The sequence below is a fragment of the Oryctolagus cuniculus genome, chromosome 4, assembly GCF_051225735.1.
Source record: "Oryctolagus cuniculus isolate XC-2025 breed Fujian yellow rabbit chromosome 4, ASM5122573v1, whole genome shotgun sequence".
Taxonomy (NCBI): domain Eukaryota; kingdom Metazoa; phylum Chordata; class Mammalia; order Lagomorpha; family Leporidae; genus Oryctolagus; species Oryctolagus cuniculus.
The window spans coordinates 112,811,559-112,827,856 of NC_142870.1; the positions used below are offsets into that span (position 1 = coordinate 112,811,559).

At 37.9% G+C, this 16,298-nt stretch overlaps 1 protein-coding gene across 4 annotated transcripts in view; it reads left to right on the plus strand.

The window, feature by feature from the left end:
• Positions 1 to 16,298, plus strand: part of WDR49 (WD repeat domain 49) — a 161,087-nt gene that overhangs the window by 15,387 nt on the left and 129,402 nt on the right. For all 4 annotated transcript variants that reach the window (XM_051818753.3, XM_089331008.1, XM_089331007.1 and 1 more), the window contains 3 exons: positions 6,424 to 6,864; positions 13,133 to 13,309; positions 14,154 to 14,328. In XM_051818753.3, coding sequence (XP_051674713.3) covers positions 6,424 to 6,864; positions 13,133 to 13,309; positions 14,154 to 14,328 — 793 coding nt within the window. The remainder of the gene's footprint in view (positions 1 to 6,423; positions 6,865 to 13,132; positions 13,310 to 14,153; positions 14,329 to 16,298) is intronic.

The following is a 16,298-nucleotide window of genomic DNA, read 5'->3' on the forward strand; positions in this document are numbered from 1 at the left end:
ACCAATAAATGAAGGCAGTAACCCTTGGGTCAATGACCTGCTAACTTACTTCTAGAGTTTAATAGAAGAGAAAATACCAGGTTCACCATCTCCATAATTTTAAATTATGACATATTCTTCTCTTGAAGAGTCCTTATTTATAGAGTAAAAGAAGAGAAGAATGTTTTTTTCTTTTTTTCTTATTAAATATTTCTACAGGAACAAGTTTAAAAATGTAAACAATTCTAAGATGTGGCAGATTTTAAAAAATAGTTAAATGTCTGATTTGGAAATGTTTTGCTTTTTTTTTTTTTTTTTTTTTTTTTTTTTTGCCAGAAAGCATCTAAGTGTTTAGACTTCCTAGAACTCATTTTTAGCAACCATTGCTGACTGGTAAGAACTACCCTGAACTGGTAAGGGTCCTGGGCATAGGTAACCTCATTCTTTGTTGATGGAAACATAATTTTGTTCAACATTTTTGAGGAAGATTTAGCAAGAAACATAAAAACTTGAAGAATGTAAAGATTCTTTGACTCAGCAATTCTGCTTCTAGGTTTTCCCAAGAATTAATTAGACAACCAAGCAAAGCTGTGTAAGGATATTTGTTGGAGGATTGTTTATGTAAAACAGTAATTAATGTGGAAGAGCTGAAGATTTTAATATTGGAGTTATAAATAATTGCATGTCTTCTCTGTAGATGGAATATTGTGTGGTTATTTAAGACAGTGATAAAGATCAATATATGTATATATAAATATAACATATATAAGAGTCAGAGCTTCAAGGCATGATGTAAGTGGAAAAAGCAACGTTGAAAGATATGCATGTTGTGACACTATTTGGTAAATAATACAGTTATCTGTATGTCTGCCTGGAAAATCTGAAAGACTAGTGGATGTATGGAGGATTTTAACTTTCAGCTTAGCTGTATTTGCTGTAACCTATATGGATTATTTTGTGTGAAAAGTAAACAATTTTAAATTGTTTTGGCATATTCACATGTAGCCAACTCAAAGCACATAGTCTTACTAGCAGAAGAGCCTGTCTAGTTTCTTACAAAGGGAATATTTTTTGGAGTTTTGCATGTAGGTTTAGAGTTCAGTTTTCATATAAATTACAGTTAAATCCAAATCTTACAAAGCTCAGAGGTTGAAGTGAATTTTATGGAATTCATGGCTTTCAGTAAAAAAAGACAGGATTCTCACAAGAACTGACTATAGCTGCAGAAAATGCTTTCTACACAAAGGGAAATGACTTTGGTAATATTCTTTGAAAGGGATTCAGAAAGACAGGAGGATTTTCTCAAGGTCTAAAGTGTCCCTACTGAGAAAATCAACCGATATTCTGAGTAAGTTTGCTTTCTGGCTCTTGGGAGAACAACTTGGGACAATAACTGCGTATTTTCTTAATAGGTAAAGACATGTTTAACTATTATTAAACATTTTCTTAGGAAGAGCTGATGAAGAATATGTTTTCTAATGGCTCATGTACTTTTCATCTTTATTAGAAGATACATTCTAAGAAGTGCAGAGTGTCAATTTTTTTCCCTCAAAACAACCCGAGGATATTGATCAATAGGAGTAACAGGATATATTTTTAAAAACATGAAGGTAGTTTTTATTTGGAAGGCTTACATTAAAATTGGAGCAAATTATCTACTTAGAAGAAGGTTGTGGCCAGCGCCGCGGCTCAATAGGCTAATCCTCCACCTGCGGCACCAGCACTCCGGGTTCTAGTCCTGGTCGGGGTGCCAGATTCTGTCCCGGTTGCCCCTCTTCCAGTCCAGCTCTCTGCTGTGGCCCGAGAAGGCAGTGGAGGAGGCCCAAGTGCTTGGGCCCTGCACCCGCATGGGAGACCAGGAGGAAGCACCTGGCTCCTGGCTTCGGATCAGCACGGTGCACCGGCCGCAGCGCGCTGGCCGCAGCAGCCATTGTGGGGTGAACCAACAGAAAAGGAAGACCTTTCTCTCTGTCTCTCTCTCACTGTCCACTCTGCCTGTCAAATAATAAATAAATAAATAAATAAATAAATAAAGAAGATTTTCTTAGAGTCATAGTAATTAAACTTTCATTTTAACAGAATGAGAATTAATCATTTTATACTCCCCAAAGGTAATTTACAGTGCTGGCCCCTTTTTGAAGCCCTTTAGAAGGAAATTAATATTTCTTGAGTATAAATATGCTATGCACACATTAAATTATCAATCAGTCTTGATGACAGCCCTCATAATTAGCCGTTATTGTTTGTTTCTATTTACAGGCGCAATAACTGACGATGATTTTTTTCAAAATTTATTTATTTTTTATTTATTTGAAAGGCAGAGTTACAGAGAGAGAGGCAGATACAGATAAACAAATTTACTATCTGCTGGTTCACTCCCCAGATGGTTGCAGCAGTCTGGGTTGGGCCAAACCAAACACAGGAGCCAGGAGCTTCATCTGGGTCTTCCACGTGGGTGCAGGGGCCCAAGTACTTGGAACATTTTCTGCTGCATTTCCAGGCATATTAGCAAGGAACTAGAATGGAAGTGGGGCAGCCAGGACTTGAACCGGCACCTATATGTTATTGCTAGCATAGCAGGCAGGACTTGGCCTATTACGCCACAACGTAGGTCCCAGAGGTTGAGTTTTAAAGCTTCATCCACATTTACCCACAGTATTCCTGCCACAACATGATGGAGTGAATGAAAAAATTCCAACCCCAGTGGACATGTATAAACCAGTGATAAAGTGAGAATTAATTTTCTGCTAAAAATCTATGCTTATATAAAAGATCAAGCATTTTGTACATTTAACTATCCAAGCTAGCATGTAGTAGTATTAATAAACTTAAAGTACATAATGATGGAGGCATAATGTTTCTTCAGATAAGTTAGCAATTTTTTACTGAAGGCAAACTCCTAAATTTTAGCCAAAGGTGTGGCAGAAACATTGTTTTGTTTTTAAACTTTAGAAAAGCTACTGAGGGATGAGCATTTGGCGCAATGATTAAGGTGCCTGCAGGGATGCCTGTGTCCCCTGTTAAAATGCCTGGGTTTGAGGCCCTGCTCCACTTCTGGCCCAGCATCCTGTGAATGCACACCCTGGGAAGCATCAGTGATGGCTCAAGTGCTTGGGTTCCTGCCATGTGGAGGACCTAAGTTAATCCTGGCTCCTGGCTTTGCCCTGGCCCAACTCCAGCTGTTGTGGGCACTTGGGGAATGAATCAGCAGATGGGGGCGGGGGAGCTCTCTGCCTTTCTAATAAATATAGATAAATATATTTTTAAATAAAAAGCTAAAAGTGAAACACCAGTAACAAAAATGTCAGGAAAATCAGGCAATTGAACATTTTTTTAGTCAAATGTCTTAAGTGGGTAGCATTCTTCATCTATTGTCCCAGTGCTTGTGAACAACCCAGTGGTTGTAGTTGATTGCTTATGTTACTTAGGGGTAAGAAAATTTATTATTTAATGTTCATTTGTAATTCCACTTCCTGAATGTAAAAATACTTTTTTAGTATTTGTCACAGTAGTGTTCTTAAAAATAAGGAAGAATTATGAGCTCATAAAAATATACTGAGATTCTGCTGTAAAATGTTTTACTATTGAGATGATAGCATACATATGAAGTTGATTGATGTCATTATGTAATAGTTCAAAATAAAAGATCGACATTGACTTAGTTTTCAGAAACTATGCAGTTTTGGCTCAGGTGAAGTGGTTTTAAGAGCATATTTTTTTCTCCACATTTAAAATCCATATCTCTGAAAAATGTCCATGTATGTAAACGTTTTGGTCTAAAAATAATTTAACAAAGATGAGATTGAAGACTTGCTCAGAGGGCTTGATAGTCATTATTGCTCAGAAAGTTAAGGTAACTAAAAGCCTGAACTAACCTTTAATAAACACCTGACTACTGAGTTCTTGCACACATGATATCTCAGCCTTATATATGCACATATATACATTATATATATGTATATATATATCCAAAATACACAGAGACAAGTACACATATGCACACACAGAGCAGCAGAGAGAGATAGAGGCTGAAGTCAGGGATCCACTCAATCTGGATTTTCCACATGGGTGGCAGGGACCCAGGTACTCGAGCCATCATTACTGCCTCTCACGGTTTGCATTAATAGGACTCTGGAATTGCAAATAGAGCCAGGACTCAAACCCAGGCACTCTGATATGGAAAGTAGGCATCCCAAGCAGCAGCACAACCATTGTGCACCAAACTCTAGCCCCTCCATTAATCTTAACAATTTTCTCTATGGCTGATACTGATACACTAACTTTACAGATAAATAACTTGCCAGTAGTTCTTATGACTTCTGGTGGAACCAGGATGAAACCTTTATGTTTTTCCGGTGAGTGCTACAATTAGCTCACTGTCAATCTGACTTTTTGGCTCTGACAAAGTAGGAAAAGTTGATTCTTTTATGATCTCACTGTACTAAACAGTTTATTAATATTAAACTTACATTTATTTGAAACAGTCAATCTTCATTATTTGTGGATTCTGTATTTGTGAAATTGCCTACTTCCTAAAATTTATTTGTAACTACAAAACCAACACCCATAGCACTTTCATGGTCCTTAACAGACATGTGCAGAGTACTGGAAAATTTATCTAGCGATGTGTGCCTTTCAGACTGAGTTCAAATGAGGCAACAGCATACCTTCTTATTCCAGCTCTAATGCTATGAATAAGTGTCCTTTTTGTCATTTATTTTGTGCCACGTTTTTCACATTTTTGTGCCTTTTAGTGGTGAGTTCACTGTTGAACACATCCCCTCCCCACCAAGTGTAGAACTGAAGAGCTATCTGGTGTTCCTGAGCACAAGAAAGCTGTGATGTTCCTTCCAGAGAAAATGTGTGTCAGCTTCACTCAGGCTTGCGTTAGAATGCTGTTGGCCTTGAATCCAATTGTGATGAATAACCAACATATTTTAAATAAAATGTCTTTCAACAGAAACACACATAAACCAAAATTTGTATTGAGCAGTTAATAAAATTGTTATGATCAAAGGTTTGTAGAAATTAACCCTGTGTTTCCCCCAGGAGCAGTGGTTTTGTATTTGCTAACTTAATGTTTGCAGGGAGTTTATATAACACAACTATCCTTGAAAGCATGAATCAATTACATGTGGTTCCTTTATTCTTTATAATTGTGTATTTAGAGAAGAGGACTTCTTGCCCCTGGGTTGATGTTTACAATCGTGTAATTTTATGGTCTAAATTAAACTCTCTTCTGGGTTACATCTGTTTTCTATAGACTCTTCTAGTAGTTTTCTATGGTCACTGTAACAAATTATCACAAATTTAGTATCTTAAAATACATACATTTATTAAGGTACAGTTCTGGAGATCAGAAGTCCAAAATGGATCTCACTTGGCTAAAATTAAGGTGTTGTCAGGATTGCCTTCTTTCTAGAGTCTGGTTGCTATGGATTCGTTTCTGGGAGGAGGAGCCTGGTGGGGGCAAGAGGCACGGAGTCACCACACAGACTCCAGGAGTCAGGTGAAAGCAGGCCGGAGGCAAGCAGCCTGCAGACTCGTTTATTTCAGTTGCTACTGCAGCTTATATAGCCAAGGCAGCCAATCTGGTCAAGGGGTGGTCCATGTCCTAAATAATCACACCCTGTTGCCAGGCAGTTTCTGAAGCCATCCAATCACAGCCTGTTGCCAGGCAGACTCTGTTGCCAGTGGCCATCTTGGCATGGCCTTCTCATTCCATCACATTTAGGGAAGACATCTTTGCTAGTCTTGTTCAGTTTGCAGAGGCAACCTGTATCCCTAGGCTCACAGCCACACATCACTCCAACCATTGTTTCCGTCCTCACATCTTCTCAGTCTTGCTTCTGTCTTCCAATTTTAAAGATGTGGCCAGCGCCGCGGCTCACTAGGCTAATCCTCCACCTAGCGGCACCGGCACACCGGGTTCTAGTCCCGGTCGGGGCGCCGGATTCTGTCCCGGTTGCCCCTCTTCCAGGCCAGCTCTCTGCTGTGGCCAGGGAGTGCAGTGGAGGATGGCCCAGGTGCTTGGGCCCTGCACCCCATGGGAGACCAGGAAAAGCACCTGGCTCCTGGCTCCTGCCATCGGATCAGCGCGGTGCACCGGCCGCAGCGCGCTGGCCGCGGCGGCCATTGGAGGGTGAACCAACGGCAAAGGAAGACCTTTCTCTCTGTCTCTCTCTCACTGTCCACTCTGCCTGTCAAAAAAAAAAAAAAAAAAAAAAAAAAGAAAAGATGTGTGTGATGAGAGACATCAGCTTCTAGCCCTGTCAATTACTGGCTTTCCATCCCAAATTCACTTAGCTTAACTGTTATGAAAGAAGAAGACATGTTTCTTTGCCTCTTGGAAGAATTGTTGGTTAACTCCTCCCTGGGGGCTCACCAACCCTCCTGTGCCTCTGATGCCCTCACTGTTGTCTTATTTTCTTCTCCTATTTTTAGTCCCCAGAGCCAGGAGGAAACATTTGCATGTCCAGAGAGGAGTTTACACAAAGGATGATGGAGGTTATTGGTTGGGGCTCACAGGAAGAATATGAAGAGCTCTTTGACAGAGTGGATGTGGCCCAGGATGGTTTCATTAACTGGGACAAGCTGACTACATTTGTGCTGTTATCACTTTATGAGAAAGATGAACGGACAAAGGCAACAGTGGTTCCCCAGTGGAAGGACCTGGAATTCCTCCCAGTAAAACATAAGGATACCATTCAAAATGTGATTTTCTTGAAAAGTTCAAGTCGTTATTTGACAATCAGCAAAGAAGGTTTAATTGGAATTTGGGGTGAGAATTTGAAGCTTCAAGAAATATTTCCCATCACTTCAGATGCCACCAAACTCAAACACCTGTGGGTTACAAGCCTGGTTTCTCTGGAAAATGTGAACAAGGTATAAAGTCTTCATTAATAAACTAACTGCCTGTAAAAGTGGGAAAATAATGAGACAGGGCTCCTGATCAATATCAAATATAACACTAGCAGCAACAGAGAACTGCATTACTCTTTTGGTGACTTTCCTTTGACCTAGAGAGAAAATAAGTAGACCCAAGTGAGCTACTCATTTCCCCAGCTCTTCTCTTGGGTACCTTAAATGACAGCACTGATGATGACTAAGATTCTTGACTCTCTCCCAAATGTGGCCATGTGCACTGTTAGCTGATAAGACCTTTGCTCCTCTAGAGTTTACAGCAGGATCATGGATCTATACTCAGAGCTGAGAGCTTTAGAGTGTTTGGCAGAGCTCAACAAAATGAAAGGGAGCTGCTCCTCTGATTTTGTCCAGTGTACTATTCAGTTTCATAGTTCCGATAGTCTGTTCATTCAGTCAAATATTTTCATAAAACTAGAAGAAAGATAACATACTGTAAGGAAGATACTTTTTGAAGTCAGATTGCAGTTTAAATAATCCATATTCTGAATATTTTATATCAAACCAAAATTTTTACTATGAAAATTTCAGACACACATAGAAGCAGAGAATAGTACTAGGAACCTGATATCTGTCCTCCATTATCTGCCCTTCTCCATTTTCTGCCATTATCCATTTTCAATTCACAGTCTTTATTGTTTCATTTAACTCCTCATGCATTGTTAAGATCTAAAACATAAAATCAGTTCATATGTAAATATTTCTAAAGGATGACCTTTTTAGCATAAGTCAATTATACTATCCTCAGTTAATATCAATAATTCCTAATATCATCAAATATCCTGTCATGTACATATCCCTTATTGTCTTATAATTTTTAATAATTTGTTAGAATAAACATCTGAATAAGCTCCAAGTACATATCCCTTATTGTCTTATAATTTTTAATAATTTGTTAGAATAAACATCTGAATAAGCTCCAAGTAAGGTATTGTGAATTGCTGACATGTTTGTTTTCACCTAAATGTTTTCCTTCATGTCTTCTTTTTGTCCTGCAGTCTTTGGTTATTACTGTTGATTTTTTTTTAAAAAGAAACTGTGTGCTTATTCTTGGGAGTTTCCCAAAGTCTAGATATTGTGCTTTGTGTCTACAGGGGGGTTGTTTGACATGTCTGCATGTTCGTTGGGTTTCCAGTAGGTGTTTTTCACTCAGGAGGTACAAAATGCCTGGTTCTTTGTCATCTTGGGATATTAGCAGTTCTTGCAGATTATTCCTTGATCCATCACTTACTAGGGGTACCAGATTATGATATTCTAATTTCATCACTTCTTCTTCCTGTATAAGCTAATTTCATCCTTCTTCTTCCATATCTATAAAAAGAAATTTTCCCCATTAATTAGTTATCACAAGGAGACAATTATTCAACAAAAGCAAGATAAACATTTAATTCTTAATCTTTATTTACCAGTTTTCAAAAAATGAGGAGTTGGTTTTCTAATGTTCTCCAACAATAAACAATGAGTACTATCATTATTATCAATAGAAAAGAAAACTCATCGGTTGCAGAAAAATGTGATTTGTTTCATTCCACTGAATTATTATCGCATGTTACCAAATCGTACCATCTTCAGACAGTAGGAACTAAGATCAGCTTCTGAGTCTTTTTGCAACCCTAGTAGTCTTGGAAAGTGTCTAAGTATGACAAAAAGATCCAGAATTGTCTTGTATATTTCCTATGCATTGCTGAATCAGTCATTTCTGCAAAGTGGCAGGTTGTTTTTTTGTGGAAATAGTATGCTATACTGCCTGGAATCATAAAGAATCATCATAATCACCAACTTCCTTGGTGATACACCCTGTTCTACTAATCTGCTCAAATTGACCATTTTTCCCACTCTAAGAATGTGAGACTGAGCCAAGGGAAGTTGTATAATTTGCCCCAGTCTCAAGGGATATAATGTGTTGTCCAGATTTGAAATCTGAACCTGTGCTTTGGCCTCTGCTGCCTGCATAGTGGCTGCTGCTGATGTATCCAGTTCCTTCTTGCTAAGGATCTGGTGTTAATGCTTAGTGCTTAACTTGCATAGGTTAAAAACAGTTCCAGTCCAGGTTATGCATTTTTATATTTGTACACAGCATTCTATTACTATCATATGATGTTGTGGTGCACTGTTTCTTTTCATGAGACTGATAACTAAATTTTAGCCTTTGCTTTATATGTACCCAACTCTTAAAGAATGTTGCTGTTTTTTCCTTTTAAAAATAGCTTTAAAGAGGTATAATTGCACAAAATACAATGAGCACATTAAAATGTCCCAAGTTAATGATTTTAATACGTGTATGTACCTGTGCAAAATCAACAGTGAAATGTAGATAATGAATGTATTCATCATCCTCAAAAATTTTCTTGCAGCCTCTGGAGCTCCCTCCCTCACTCTCATTCCTCCTGTTGAGCAATTGCTGTTCCGCTGCTTGTCAGTATATATTAGTGTGCATTTTCTAGAGTTTTATGTAATTGCTATCAGATTGTACACTTTTTTTTTTGGTCTGGGTTCTTAGATTAATGATTTTGAAATTTATTCAAGTTGCTGAGTGCATCAGTTTTTATTGCTGTGTAGCATTTCATCATGTGGATATGGTGCATCCTCATCAGTACTTGGTGTGGTCAATTATTTTTTCTCTTAATTTAACCATTTAAAAATGGTTATTGTGGTTTTAATTCATATTTCCTTAATGGCTAATAATGTTGAACATTTTCCCATGCTGATTTGTTACCTGGATATCTTCTTTGATGAAGTGTCTGTTCAAATCTTTAAAAAAATTATTGGGTTTGTTTTCTTCTTGTTTTGAGAGTGTTTGATATATGTATATATATAAGAATATATATATATTCAAAATAAGAAAAAATATATAAATACTGGATACTTTAAAACTATAACATTCCACTATCTACTGTGTTTTTATTCTTTTATTATTATTTAATTTTTTATTATTATTTAATTTTCAGATTTTTTATTATAAAAATATGCAACAGATTTTTTAAAAAGTCATATATTATGCATCCTCGTGAAATTTGTTTATTAAGTTTTTATGTTTTTGTGAATTTTTTAGGTTTTTTTGTAAATAAGTTCATGCCAGTGATGAACAGAGATAGTGTATATAATCTGGATGAGTTTATTCCTTTTTCTTACCTAATATATCTACATAGAAACACCAGTTCCACATTGAATAGAAACGAAGAGAGTGAGAATTCTCATGTTGCTCCTGAACTTAGGGGTAATGTGTTCAAATTTCATGCCTATATATGATATCAGCTCTAGGATATTTGGTGTTACATGCTTGCTGATACCTGCTGGTTATCAGGTTGAAGAAGTTCCCTTCTGGTCCTGATGTGTTGAGTGTTTCTATCATGAAAATGTGTTGGGTTTTGTCAAATGCTTCTTCTTTGCATCTGTTGAATTGACCATACTGTTTTTATTCTTTATTCTTTTTCATTGGAATATTACTTTGATTTTTTAATACATAGAAATTATCTTGCATTTCGGGATAAATATTGCTTGGTTATGCTGTGTAATCTTGGTTGTATATCTCTGTATTCTCTCTGCTATATATATATATATATATATATATTTTTTTTTTTTTGGGACAGGCAGAGTGGACAGTGAGAGAGAGAGACAGAGAGAAAGGTCTTCCTTTTGCCGTTGGTTCACCCTCCAATGGCCGCTGCGGCCGGCGTGCTGCGGCCGGCGCACTGCGCTGATCCGAAGCCGGGAGCCAGGTGCTTCTCCTGGTCTCCCATGGGGTGCAGGGCCCAAGCACTTGGGCCATCCTCCACTGCACTCCCTGGCCACAGCAGAGAGCTGGCCTGGAAGATGGGCAACCGGGACAGAATCCGGCACCCCGACCGGGACTAGAACCTGGTGTGCCGGCACCGCAAGGTGGAGGATTAGCCTAGTGAGCCGCGGCGCCGGCCTTCTCTGCTATATTTTTGAGTATTTTTTATCTATATTCATAAAGGATATTGGTCTGTAGCTTTCTTTTCATGTGTTATCTTCATTTGATTTCAGTATTAGAGTAACATTGGCCTGATAAGTTGATTTGGAAATGCTTCCTCCACTTAAACTTTTTGGAAGAGTTTGAGAAGGAATGGTATTAATTCTTAAAATGTTTGGTAGAATTTTTCAGTAAAGTCACCTAGGCCCAATTTTCTTTGTGAGGAATTTTTTTGCTAATACATTTTTTTAGGTCTGCTGAGATTTTCGAAATCTTTTTGAGTTAGCTTAGGTAATTTTTGTGTTTCTTGCAATTTCCCCTGTTCATAAGGCTATCTAATTTGTTGGTATGTAATTGTTCATAGTATTATCCCACATTTCAGTTTTATTTCTGTAAGGTTGACAGTACTGTCTGCACTTTCATTTCAGATTTTAATATTTTACATCTTTGCTTTTCTTTGTCTTGGCTAGCCCAGTTGAAAGTATGTTAATTTTATCTCTTTTCAAAGAACAAAGTTTGGTTTTATTGATTTTTCTCTATTGCTTTCCTATTCTCTGTTTTATTTATGGATTAGTTTTAATCATTTCCTTCCTTCTGTTTGCTTTGAGCTTAGCTTGCTCTTGTTTTACCAATTTCTTAAAATGAAAATTTAGGTTAGTAATTCGAGATTTTTAAAATATTGTTTTTTTTTTTTATTTTTAAAAAGATTTACTTATGTATTTGGCAGTCAGAGTTAGAGAGAGAGAGAGAGGGAGAAAGAGAGAAAAAAAAGATCTTCCATCTGTTGGCTCACTCTCCAGATGGCCACAACAGCCAGGGCTGGGCCAAGTCGAAGCCAGGAGCCAGGGGCCCTATCCAGATCTCTCACATAGTTGCAGGAGCCCAAGCACATGGGCCATCTTTTACTGCTTTCCCAGGCACATTAGTAGGGAACCGGATTGGAAGTGAAGCAGCCAGGACTTGAACCATTGCCCACATGGGATGATGGCACAGCAGGCACAGCTTTATCTGCCATGCCACAGCAGCAGCCCAGATATTGCTATTTTTACAACTATAATTTTCACTTTGGGCAGTGCTTTTCTTGTTGGTCTTCAGTCCGGTAGTTCCATCCATTATTGAAAGTACAGTACTGAAATTTCAGCAGTTATTGTTGAAATGTCTATTTCTCTCCTCATATCTTTCTGTTCTTGCTGCATGTATTTTGGGTTTCTTTTGGAAGACAATGGCAGGTGTAAATCCTGCCTTGCCAGTAATCATATTAAATTTAATTAGCTTAAGCATTTTGCATCATAGGCGTATTTGCGAGAATTTTTTTTTTCTTATAAAGATGTTTATTTGAAAGACAAAATTACAGAGAGAGAAGCAGAGGCACAGAGAGAGAGAGAGAGAGAGGTCTTCCAACTGATAGTTAACTCCCCAATTGGCCACAATGGCTGGAGCTGTGCCATTCTGAAGCCAGGAGCCAGGAGCTTCTTCTGGGTCTCAACGGGGGTGCAGGGGCCCAAGGACTTGTGCTATCTTCTGCTGCTTTCCCAGGGCATAGCAGAGAGCTGGACCAGAAGTGAAGCAGCCAGGGCTCAAATCGGTGCCCATATGGGATGCTGGCTTTGCAGGCGGTGGCTTTACTCACTACACCACAGTCCAGCCCCAAGAATCGTTCTTTATTTCAATGATTTTTACATTCTTAGTGAAATTATCTTCTTACAGAAAATTCATTTTCACACATTAGCTCTTTCAAAATATTTGTAGTAGCCAACTTAAAAATCTTTGTTTAGTAAATCCACTAAGTGGGCTTTTACGGGAATAGTTTCTACTGACTGGTTTTTCAGTTGTTAAGTCATTGACCTTTTTATATAACCCTTAGGATTTTATCTGACTTAAAATAATTCTACTTGGAAGTTTTTTTATCAATTGATTTTGTGAAAGCCCTGTTTGCTTTGTGGAACGTGAGTTGTACAGTTTCTGGTAGGACCTGTGGTGCTATAGTGCTCTGTTTCTGTCTTTCTTGTGATTAATCATCTAGTCTGTCGCAGATGGATTGTGTTGATGGGTGTGTAAAGTGGAGGCCAGGGCAGAAAAGATGCTCAAATGCTTTTAATGGGAAAGATTTCTCCTTGGCTAGAGTCCAAGGTCAGAATAAAGTAGATTTGTGCCATCTTTCTGTAGTTCTGGAATAGTGGGACATACCCTCAGGGAACAATGTCTGACTTGGCAGTTAGAGCTGTATGTCTGCTTTGCATACTGATTTCATTAAACTCACCAGCAATGCTTTTGGATTTCTCCCTGCTTCCTTAGATAGCAGTGGCTTTCACAAGTAAAGAGATTTGTTTCTATGATCTGCTGTCCAAAGAAGAATTTTCTTGTCAATACAAACTCCAAGGCCTGAAAGGAGCACCAATTTACCTGCATTATTGGTATGATCCTCTAGATGCCAATGAATCCATTCTTTCTTTTGGGGATATAACTGGAATGGTAAGTGAACAACTTGTAATATTGAAGACTATAGATTTAAATTATCAATATGGAGCTTATAATAGAATGCAATGTGTGTGTCCTCCTAATTGAACTCCATTATGGATTATAAGGTCACATATGTTGGAAGGGAAGAGATGGATTATGTTATATTCCTCATCTTGCTTATACACTAAAATCTTTATTGTGTGTGATACTTTTGTTTTTGGTTTGTGTACATATAGTATAATTCTCCTCAATTAGTAAATCTTACTAACTTTTCACCATAAGATGTTTAACCACTAGATCTCAATATTGCTTTTATTTAATATTAAATGTCAAAATTTCTGTCATAAATCTTTCAGATGAATTGTTTTGGTTCCCATTCATAAAGTTTTCAATTTCTTAGTACCAGGCTCATAGGGAGCACTCAGATTTCCTGTATCATGTCATACAAAGATAGATGAATTAGTGAGGGCAGCATTGGGACCTGGACATTGGATACAGTAATTTCTATTTTCCTATCACATCCCACCTGCCCTGTGAAAAATTATTACTTACAGGATGATACTAGAAGATGCCTGAGACCTCTGCGGTAACCTCAGTTGAATAATTTCTTTTCATAATTGTGGAAGCTTTTCATTCTTACTGATCTTAATGATAAGTGAATCTTAACAGCAAGTAATAAGCTCACCTTCATAATTGCCTTACCAGTCCCCTAGTTGTTCATCTTTTAATACAAAACTGCCTGTATCCTTTAAAAATATTAAAGAAACTCTTAATTCAATATTGATTCCTTCTTAAGAAACAGAACTTCTTTAACAATTGCCCTGCCCATGTTGTTTTTCTTTCAATGACTCCCAAGGTTCAAGCCATTGTGTTCACAGCAGCCTCAATTTCCCTGTTTGAGCGTCCTGCTAGTGCGTGTGAAGATGAAGAAGCCACCATGACTATTAACTGGGCAGAACTGCTCTCTGGATGTCACAGATGTTGCCATGTATTACAGCACAGACTTCACCATGGAGACTGGGTCAGGCAAGGTACTGAATGTGGACAGTAATGAAAGAAAATGGTCACCTTCAACTGCTACATTTATGTTCTTTGATGAAAATGTTTTACACAAACCGTTTAACTCTGGAAGCCAATAATTGGCTCTCGGGAGGTTTTGGCCTGGAGTCTCTGCTATTCTCTGAACACTGGCAAAAAGTCTTTTTTTTTTCATTCCCCGTAAAATTTATGCCTCATAAAATTAATTCAGGCGAACTATGCACTCAAGAAATCTCCAAAGAAGGGAGAAAATTGTCCAAGAATCCATTTAGATTCAACCCAAGTGTGACCCTAACTAATATTATGTGGTCACATTCAGGTTCTTAATAAAAGGATTTAATAAGTTCACTCAAAACCTTGCTTTGTTTTCTATATGTTCTTATGATAAGTAAATTAGTCTGGCTGCCACAAAATGGAATCATTGTTATTTCTTTTCCTTTTCTTTTTCTTTTTGATATATAACAATTCTTCTAATCTATACTACTTAAGCAACAGTTCTTTCATTGATAATATTCATGTTATGAATCAATGCATGTAGATTATCAGAACTTCTCTTACAATGTATTAACAAATGAATTAATTAGTCTTATAATATGCCATAACTTTACAGAATCTGTATCTGATGGTTCGTGATCCAAATGTGCAATATCCGCTCTAATATCTTGCGCCAATGCTAAAGACAATAGTCTTCTCACTTCCAAATTGCTCCATTAACAAAAACCCCCTTAAAAGAATGGAAAGTAGCAATCTCATTGATTTTAATTAGATTTAGTGAGACTTATGTAAATTACCTATTTCTAAAATAGTTTGAAAGAAAGTCAGTCCAAATGGATCTGGCCAGTGGCCTTTATGGTACTTTTGCTTTCTTTGTATTTCAGAAGCTTAGAACTAATTTTATGATGTATGACTGTAACACTATACTATCCTACATGAGACACTGTACATTCTGCAGCTTTTTCTACAATATAAACCATATCATGTCTTTGATACCTTTTATCCATGCTATAATTCCATCATGATAATTGTGGGAAAAACCAAAGATATGTTTTTTTGTCATCTACTAAGTATGAAAGGCACAAAATTATGTATAAGTTTTCATAACTTTGACATCAGACTCATATCACTGGATATAGACTGAATGGAATTATTGAAGCTGCTTCCAAAAAAGCATTACGTGTGGATACATAAGCCAAAGATTAGGCTATAATAACAAAGTAGTATTTCATGACATCAGTTTCTAGTGGATTTTCTGAAGTCGTGCACATTGTTTAATTTCCATGATCTTAAATTAGTATGAATAAATCAGAGAAGTAGCCTAAAGAATGATTTTGAAAAGGTTGAGGAGGCTGGCGCCGTGGCTCAATAGGCTAATCCTCCGCCTTGTGGCGCCGGCACACCGGGTTCTAGTCCCGGTCAGGGCGCCGGATTCTGTCCTGGTTGCCCCTCTTCCAGGCCAGCTCTCTGCTGTGGCCCGGGAGTGCAGTGGAGGATGGCCCAAGTGCTTGGGCCCTGCACCCCATGGGAGACCAGGAGAAGCACCTGGCTCCTGCCTTTGGATCAGCGCAGTGCGCCGGCTGCAGCGCATTGGCCATGGCAGCCATTGGAGGGTGAACAAACGGCAAAGGAAGACCTTTCTCTCTGTCTCTCTCTCTCACTGTCCACTCTGCCTGTCAAAAAAAAAAAAAAAAAAAAAAAGGTTGAGGAAATAAATAAGATTTTAAAGATGAGTAACATCTTAGTGCCTTCTTTTATACTTGGAGAACAAATGAAAAATTCTCACTCAGCCTCCCAAAATCCAACCCTACTAGTGAAGTAACCTGACAATGAACATTTGTCTCTTTAAGTGGCAGCATAAGAATTGTTCTCTAGGTCAACGTGAGTTCACTATTCATCAGGTTTCATCATGTTTTGCTGTTTGGTTCCCTCATCTACTGACAAAAGAATGTGGAAACTTAGTTTAGCA